Consider the following 9,634-nt stretch of genomic DNA (forward strand, 5'->3'; position numbering starts at 1 on the left):
AGGAGGTAACTATGGGGAGGAAGTGGGAGGGGAGCTGCTGCATTGTAAATTTTGGTCAATGACATGAGACAAAGTATATGTGAACTGCTGTATGAAAAGTAATTTACTCTATAAATCTTCACCCAAATCCTAATAAAAAAAAAAAAATTATAATTAGTGAATCCTGAAAAAATTCTGTGACAGAAAACATACTTTTCTCATGAAAAAATGAGAAATAAAGTTCAATCTTATTATTTAAAAAAAAAAGCAGTGACAGCCATGACAAGAACAGACATATGCACACCCATGTTCATTGCAGCACTATTTACAATAGCTAAAAGATGATAACAACCTAGGTGTCCATCAACTGAGAATGGGTAACCAAACTATGGTACATACACACAACGGAATACTATGCAATGCTAAAAGAATAATGTAGAATCTGCAAAACACTACATAATGTGCATGAACTTGGAGGACATTACGCTGACTGAAATAAGTCAATCACAAAAGGGGAAATACTGTATTAGTCCATTATTATAAAACTCAAGGAAAGGTTTCTATGTGGAAGGAAATTTTCTTTGTTGGTTACCAGGGGTGGGAGGGGAGGAGAGGGAATGCTGTTAGATAGATAGAGATAGATAAGTATTGATTTGCGTGAAGAGAAGGGCAATGTACCAAATGTGAGTGATCAATATGGTGGCACTGAGGAAGAAAAAGACATAGAGAGGTACATGGGAGGTACAGACAACAAAGATGAACCCTTTTGCACATACAGTACTGCGTTGTCAGTGAAGGCAAACATGGGTATATGGGTGGATAGGTGGGTAGACAGGCTGAACTAGTAGGTATGTCTATGAAGCGAGGAGTGTACCCAAGAACATGTATAGGGTTGGCAGACAATGGTCCTATAAATTTATGTGTATGATCTGAATTCCCAGGTGTATAGTAGAGCTGAGAAGGGGCAAGGTGGTAGTCACTGCTTGGTCACAGCCAGCTACCCAGAGGAACCAAGTAGTTGAACCTGTGGGTTCACTGCCATAGCTGCAGGGGACATCAAGCTCAAGTGGCATAACATACTACACAAAACATTGTTCCACCTCCTACTTTGGCAAGTAGCGACTGGGATCTTAGAAGCTTGCAAGCTGCCATCTAAATGCAACGATGGGTCTCTCCTCGTCCAGAACAAAGAAGCATGAAGAGAACCAAAAATTCATGGAAACAATTAGTCCTAGCGAATGCTACACCATCCAATCTGCAGCCTATACGACTATGAGACCAGAACTAGATGGGGCCCGGCTACCACTGTCAACCACTTGGAAGGGGATCTATGTAGGAGGTTCTGGATAGAGAGGGAGAACAATGTGGAACAAAACTCAAAATCATTTGGAGAAAAAAAAAGGCGGGGAAGACCAGGTTTGCTGGTCTGATAGAGCCTGATGCAACCACTGAGACTACGGCCCCTAGCTGCCCTTCAGGTCTGGAACTGAACCCACACCTGTGGCTTCCAGCCAAAAGACAGACATATGAGTTGAACATTTACCTGAGGTCGATACACTCCTTGGAGAGAACAATCATGGGAGAAGGGAGGGCTGTTTATGTACAGGGAGACAGCTCAGGGGGCAGCAGTGCATGGAGGGATGGATACAGGGAGGATGTAATTATTGAGAAGTGGGAGGGGAGCTGTTACATTGTGGTTAATTGTGGTCAATGTCATGAGACAAAGTGTATGTGAACTGCTGTATGGAAAGTGAATTTACTCTGTAAATTTTTACCCAAATCACAATAAAAATAAAAATAAAAAAATTTCAAACTGTTGTACTTCAAAGGTCACCATAAAAAATGAAAATAAAGAGAGATCCAACAGATCTATCAACTCAGGACCAAAGTATTGGGGGACAACAGACTCAACTGGCACAACAAAATACATAAAAATCTTGTTCCACAATCTACATTGGTCAGTAGCGACTGGGGCCTTAAAAGCTTTCGAGTGACCATATAAGATGCAGCTAATGGTCTCCTATCGTCAGAAGTGAAGAAGAGTACAAAAAACAAGGGCATTTGGAAGCAATCAGCCCTAAGACATGATGGACCCTGAGACCAGAAGACCCAGATGGTGCCCGGCTACCAATGCCAACCACTAGGGATCAGTACTGGAGATCCTGGATAGAGTGGGAGGAAAAACATGGAACAAAATCCAAAAACACAATAATGACCAGAATTACTGGTCGGATGGAGTCTGGTAGGACCCCCAATACTATGGCCCTGGGATACACTTCGGGCCTGGAATAAAAGTCACTCTCAGGGTCTGGCTCTCAGCCCAACAGTAAATAAGACGTACATGCAGACCATTCAACCCAGGGTGACACACTCCCATACTCTATGGGGATGCATCCCTTGGAGCAATTGACCACGGGGCATCAGAGGGGCAACATTCACACAGACGAAATGCAGGACACACAGGAGTGCATAACTATGAGAGGCACGAGGGGAGGGTTATTGGGTAGGGAGGGGAGGAGACTGGGTTAGGGTTGGGGATGGTAAATGGGGAGTGAAACTAAATGTACATGAAATGTTGAATGTAAAACAAACTCTGCTCTGTAAATTTACACCTAAAGCACAATTAAAAATAAAAAAGTGAAAATACAACTTAAGGAATTGGAGAAAACACTGCAAATCATTTTTCTGATAAGGGGCTATATAAAAAACCTCATATCTCAACATATCTAAAAAAACGGCCAACAAGTACATAAAAATATGCTCGACATCATTCACAGAAGCTTAGGTGGGGCAGTTGTTAATGTGCTTATCTGCTAAACTTACAGTCAGCAGTGTGAACCCACCAGCCGCTCCATGGGAGAAAGATGTGGCAGCCTGCTTCCCTAAAGATTTAGAGTCATCAGGGAAATGCAAATCAAAACCACAATTAGATACCATTTCACACCCCCTAGAATGGCTAGAATAAAAAATAAAGAGAGTAACAAGTGTTGATGAGGATGTGGAGAAATAAAAAATGGTGCAATCTGGTGGTTCCTCAAAACACAGTTATACTCTTTGACCCACCAACTCCACTACTTCTATACATATACAAGAGAAATGAAAATAAAGGTCCACACGCAACTTATACGTGAACATTCACAGCAGCACTATTCACAACAGCCAAAAAGTAGAAATAATCCAAGTATCCATCAACAAATGAATAAACACATTCAATGCACTACTACTCAGTTGTAAAGAGAAATCAAGTCCTGAATACATGCTATGACATGGATGGGCCTCAAAAACTTTATGCTGAGTGAAAGAAACCAGTCACTAAAGGACACACAGTATATGATTTCACTTAGATGGAATGTCTAGAATAGGCCGGTGCATAGAGATAGAAGGTAGATTAGTGGATGCCATGGACTGGGAGCCACTTCCCCTTCCCCCTTTCTGTCAGTTTATCATGCTGTGATACTTTGCATGTTGATGATCATAGCTGGAAGCTATATATTTCAAATAACAGCAGGGGCACTCACGGTGGACAGGTTTTTGAAGTGCTTCCAGACTAAAACTAGGAAGAAAAGCCTGATGATCTCCTTCTGGAAAATCAGCCAAGGACAGCTCTATGGATCAGAACGGTCTATTCTGCATCTATCCTGGGGATGGCACAGGATAAAGCAATGATTTGTTGCGCTATGCGTGGGGTGATCATGAGTCAGAGCCCACTCAACAGCAACTAATAAGCACCATAACAGGGGCCAGGAAGGATTGAGCGATGAAAGGGTAATAGGAAAGGTAAAGCATTTCTTTCTGGGATGATGACATGATCTAAAGCTGAGGTGATGGCTACACAACTTTGTGAACATACTAAAAACCACTCAACTGTCCACTTGAAGTGGGGTGAATGGAATGGAGGGGGCTTTTTTTCTCAAAAAAGCTGTTCTGAAAACAACAAATGCCTCAGGCAGAGCAGCTGCAGCCCTCACTGGGACAATGGCCATGGAAATGGAGACTATCCCCAGGCCTGGGGGGAGAGGTGTAAGGAAAGGACAAGGCACAAGAAATGGGCAACGCTTCCATGGCCTAAAACCAAACTGACTAACAACAAAAGGCCTCCCATGCCACACAGGGCCATGACAGGTGTCCATCCTAGAGCGTGCATCCTGATTTTCTCCAAGGCAGGCCCAGCTGGGAAAGTCAGCAGGAACCAAAGTCACATCACACCCTTCTCTTGGCTCCGATGATAAAAATAGCTGAGCTGACCCAGCACGTGGCAGACCTCATGTTTCAGCCCCACAACTACCTGGGGAATGTAGAATGCTCACTGCCAACATTGAGGTGTTAAGTCACTTGCTTGAGGTCATAAGAGTGGATCTGAGCCCTCGTGGTCTTGCTCCACAGCCTCTACTGGCCACCACCATGCTCCAAGAGGTACTACAAGCAAGACTGCCCAAAAACCATTCAGAAGCCACTGAATCTTGAAAATATCAAGCTGAGTGAAAGAAGCCAGACACCAAGGACCACACAGTGTAAGACTCCATGTACATGAATTTCCAGAAGAGGCAAATCCACAGAGAACAGATCACTGATCCTCATGGCACTGGGAGGTGTGTAGGGGGGGGTGAGGTTAAGAATGTTCTGGAACTCGACAGAGGTGGTAACTATACTACAAGATGAATATACTAAATGCCAATGAATCGTATGCTTTCAAATGGTCAATTGCGTGTTATGTGGATTATCTCAATTAAAAAAGGCCACTGTCTACTGTTAGAGGAAATGCAAATAAATCCACTTTCAGCCCCAGCCCTGGTGTCACTTGTGCAGAAGGGCGTTTTCCTGTACTACACGGAACACAGACAGGCCTGGCCAAGTGAGCGAGCTCGTACCTGAACTTCGTTGGTTTTCTGTCTGATTGCCTCTTCCTTCTCTCTAATGTCCTGTTCCAGTGAATACTTCTCTCTGAAAGTTTAGAGATATTTCATGAGAGCATAGAGAGAGCAAGTGAGTTGATGAATGCAGATGGGTGGGCCCTCCACCCCTTTCAAGACCCCCTGGCTCATCCCACAGTAACTGCACTGATTGCTCTCCGGGGATGAAGGTACCCTGAACCCCACCCCACGTCCCTGCCTGGCACCACGCCCCCTCCAAGTGTGGATGGAACCTGTGGTGAGGGAGCTCCTTTTCCAATCCAACCATAAGCTAAACCTCACTGCCATCAAGTCAATTCCCACTCATTGCAACCCTTTTTGGGTTTCTGAGGTGGTAAATCTGTACGGAAGTAGACTGCCCCATCTTCTTTCCACAGAGTGGCTAGTGGGTTTGAGCCACCAACCCTCTGGTTAGCAGTCAAATGCCTTAGGGATTATGCCATCAGAGCTCCTTAATCTAACCAGAAGACATCCAAAAATCAGGAACTTGTCTCCCCCTGAGTGGGCAGCCCTGGTAGTGCAGTGGTTATGTGTTTAGCTGCTAATGGAAAGGTCAGCAGTTTGAATCCATGAGCTGCTGCATCAGAGAAAGACATGGCAGTCCGTTTCCAGCAGAACTAGGGTAGATCTACTCTGTCCTATAACCAAAAACCAAACCAAACTCATTGCTGTCAGATCCAACTCATAGAGACCTCTCCTTGGTTTTCCGAAGCAGTATCTCTATGGAAGAAGATTGCCCAATCTTCCTTCCGAGGAGTGGCTGGTAGGTTTGAACTGCCAGCCTTCTGGTTAGCTAGCAGTCAAATGCCTTAGGCACTACGCCACCAGAAGTCCCACTCTATCCTATAGGGACCCCTGTAGGGTCGCTAGAGTTGGAATCAACTCGATGGCATTGGGTTTAGGTTGTTTTTTTGTCTCTGCCTGGTAACAGAGGAGGAAGGCAGAGAGACTCCGAGGAGTAGAGAAGGACTCCATACACCATGGAGGGGCCCCTGAAAAGGGACACGGGTGGCTGCAAGCAGAGTGACCCTGGCCAAAGCCAACAAGAAAGCCAGGAGCTCAGAGCTATAGCTGTGAGAAGCATGGCTCTGCCAGCAGCTAAAGGAGCTGGGGGATGAGCTCTCCCCAAGATTCCAAGAAGAGCTCTCCTGCTGACCCCCAGTAGGGCCCTCTGAACCAACACCTCTATGAGACCCTTTACAATGGCCCAAGGAGTTGGCACAGCCCTGGGCCTCCCTCCTTGACCCTAAGGCCCTGTGACAGCAAGCAGAGCCAGCATACGCCTTGGAGGCCACACTGCTGTAGATTTTGGTCAAGTGTGGAAACTATCCCCATGGTGAGCGGAGAGCCTCTTGGTCTTCCATGTCAGCCTCAAAACAAACAACTCACTGCCATCTAGTTGACTCCAACTCAGCAATTCCCACTGGGCTTCTGCAAAAGGGGCAAGGAGGCAGCAACTTCTGACCTCCTCTAACCCCACAAGAGAACAGAATCTCTATCAGCAGCCCAATGCCTGCTCCTACGAAGCCAGACATGCTGCCTCCTCCAGCCCTCTTACCAACCCTGACACCAACCACTCCTCCCATGGCACCCACCACCTCTCTGCTGGGGTCAATAACTCACTGCAGTAGCCACAGAGAACTCACAGATTATGGGGTTTATTAGGGAAGCAACAAGCTACAATGCAAGTTCAGGAACATGCTCAGTCTCTCTCAGCCGGCTGTCTACCTCAGCAGCCGCCATCTCTCTCAGTCTCTCAGTAGCATGTCTCTCTCTCAGCAATGTATGTCTCTCACATCTCTCTCAGCAGCACGTTTCTCTCACATCTCTCAGCAGTGCATCTCTTTCAGTCAACAGTGAGAGAGACTGAAGGTGTTCCTGAACTTGAATTGAAGCCTACTGCTTCCCTAATAAATCCCATAATCTGTGAGTTCTGTGTGACCATTGCAGTGAATTATCAAACTCAGCAGAAAGGCGGTGGGTGCTGCAGGAGGAATGGTTGGTGAAAGGGCTGGAGGGAGGCAGGATGTCTGGTCTCACAGGAATAGGCTTTGGGCTACTGATGGTGATTCTGTCTTCCTCTTGTGGAGTCAGAGGAGGTTGGAAGATAATGGCCTCCTTGTCCCTTTGACAGTTGGTGTCAGAAGTGGTGGGATTCTTTGCAGTGGCTCCAGACTCACAGAAGCATGAGATTTTGTAAAAGCAAGAAGGAAGGGGTCTGTAAAGTGAAACTGGATTCTTAGATGGTTACTTTGGTTGGTGTTACCTATTAAAGGAGATGACTGATCCAGAGGCTAGGGCTGTTGCTTACACCCAGCCAAAGGCCCAAGGCCATATACATAGAATGGGAAGATAATCAAGGCGAAGAAATGAAACTGGAATGTCTTAAAAAAGATTATGTGTTTTGGATAGTATGTTTATCTGAATGTACTATCGGTATTGAATGTTCTCTTATCTACTTGTACATTAGGAATTATTAAGGGGTATGGATAATGGAGAGCGTGTAAGTCCACCTTCAGCTAATACTTGATTGGATATGTTAAAATGGGAAATAGAATTTGCCCAGAGGAAACACAGGCTTTTGTTTCAAACCCTGTGTGTAGAATATAGGGGACTTAGGTAGAAAACCTAAGCCCTACCCAGAACTACTGAGAGAACTACTTTGAAGAAAGGACTTGAAGACAGGAAGAAAAAAAAAAAAAAAAAAGACTTTGGCTTTTTGAATTTCGAGTAAGCATTTAGGCTTTGGGTGTACCGAGGCAGGAAAGTCATGGTCCATGAGAGAAACCCCTTCTGGGACTGGAAGTTAAAGGAAACCAGTGAGTAGTAGGCTTGTATGCTACTCTCTCGTGACCACCTGGGTCCACTTAAGTGAAAATGAGGGAAGAGCAGCAATGAAGAAACAGGCTGAGTTTGGTACTCTTTGACCTAAGCCACGGAGGCTGGGGATGAGAGGAAGGGCTGGCTGGTCTGAAGTGCAAGGAGTTGTAAGTCTATAGGCGTTGAAATAGTCCCTGAGGACTGAGGATGTGAGAAAAGGTGCTGGCTGGTCTGAAGTGAAGGGAACAGTGTGACTCCCAAACTTGGGAGCTGGAACCCATGACCCAGCTGGGATGGCTAGGGCTGAGCTGACCAAAACCCAACCAAACGAAGAGGAAGGTGTTTGACACTGAGCTGGGGTTAAGTTGCTATAAATGGATGGTTTGCATTGGGCTGGACTTTGCTTGTTTATGGATGCAGATGCCCAAAGCTTCCAAGCAGAACAGAAGATTCTCCAGAGTGAAAGGAACATGCTTGTCTCCTCAGAGTACTGGTTTGATAGGGATGGGCAAATTAGAAAAGTCAAAAAACTCACTGCTGTCAAGTTGAATGAGACTCATAGTGACCCCTCCTTGGATTTCTGAGGCAGTATCACTGTGGAAGTAGGTTGCCCAATCTTCCTTCCAAGGAATAGCTGGTGGGTTTGAACCACCAGCCTCTGGTTAGCAGTCAAATGCCTTAGAAGTTGGCTATTTAAAATGGTGGAAGATAAAGGCATGAAGTAGCTGGCATACACACTTTCATGGGTGTGGTTATTCTTAAACTGATGGTGAAAGGGATGTTAATTTTTGAAGTATAAAAGGGATAATGGCTAGAAAAGTCAAGGGGTGCCTGTGGTGTAGTAAAGTACACGGTATGGCTTTTCCAGCCATAGTCTTTGTAAACTCCATGATGGAATTTGCCATGAACAACTGAGTAGCCCCTAATTGTTAAAGTTATCCATCTGGGGTGTTTCTGTTGAGAGTGACAGGAAGCAATCTTCTGGGGAGTTCACTCTCTCAGGTGTACAGAATTCTGATGTTGGGATTGATTCTGTTTGGCCATTCTGCCAGGCTCAGAAGGAGCCCTCCTAGAAGCAGGGACAGAATCTCTCTAACTGCCGGATGAGAAAGACATGCTGATGAGAGAGAATACGAGAGACACGCACTGCTGAGAGAAAGACGTGCTACTGAAAGAGACTGTCAGCTGAGAGATAGTCGGTCAGCTGAGAGAGACTGAGTGGGTTCCTGAACTTGAATTGTAGCCTGTTGCTTCCCTAATAAACCCCATAATTTGTGAGTTCTGTGTGGCCACTGCAGTGAATTATCAAATCCAGGAGAGAGGTGGTGGGTGCTGCGGGAGTTAACGGTTGGTGTCACAGTTGGTAAGAGGACTGGAGGGTGGTGGTATGTCCCGCCTCACAGAAGCAGGCATTGGGCTGCTGATGGTGCTTTTGTCATTTTCTTGTGTAGTAAGAGGTCAGAAGATGTTGTTTCCCTGTCCCTTCAGCAGTTTTCAAGGTGGTAAATCTTTTTTTTTTTTTCTTTTAATTATTTTTTATTGTGATTTGGATGGAAGTTTACAGAGCAAATTTACTTTTCATTCAGCTCACATACACTGTCTCATGAAACTGACTACAATTTACCACAATGCAACAGCTTCCCTCACACTTCCTTCCCCATAGTTACCTCTTCCCTGTGTCCTTCCCTCCATGCACTCCTGCCCCCTGATCTATGCATACACAGCTGTGCATACATAGCCCTTCTATTCTCCCATGATTGTTCTCTCCAAGGAATATATCTACCTAGTGTAAATGTTCAGCTCATATGCCTGTCTTTTGTTTGGCTGGAAACCACAGGAGTGGGTTCAATTCCAGACGTGAAGAGCAGCTAGGGACCAGAGTCTCTATCAGACCAGCAAACCTGGTCCTTTTTTTTTTTTTTTTT

General features: G+C 45.3%; 1 protein-coding gene across 1 annotated transcript in view; it reads right to left on the reverse strand.

Annotated features, from left to right (window-relative positions):
* EPS15L1 (epidermal growth factor receptor pathway substrate 15 like 1) overlaps positions 1–9,634 on the reverse strand; it is a 144,680-nt gene that overhangs the window by 94,279 nt on the left and 40,767 nt on the right. Inside the window, exon 13 of the mRNA XM_042781588.1 lies at positions 4,848–4,920. Coding sequence (XP_042637522.1) covers positions 4,848–4,920 — 73 coding nt within the window. The remainder of the gene's footprint in view (positions 1–4,847; positions 4,921–9,634) is intronic.

This window comes from Orycteropus afer, unplaced genomic scaffold (assembly GCF_000298275.1).
Source record: "Orycteropus afer afer isolate SDZICR_OR568_19922 unplaced genomic scaffold, OryAfe1.0 scaffold00136, whole genome shotgun sequence".
NCBI classification, from domain to species: Eukaryota; Metazoa; Chordata; class Mammalia; order Tubulidentata; family Orycteropodidae; genus Orycteropus; species Orycteropus afer.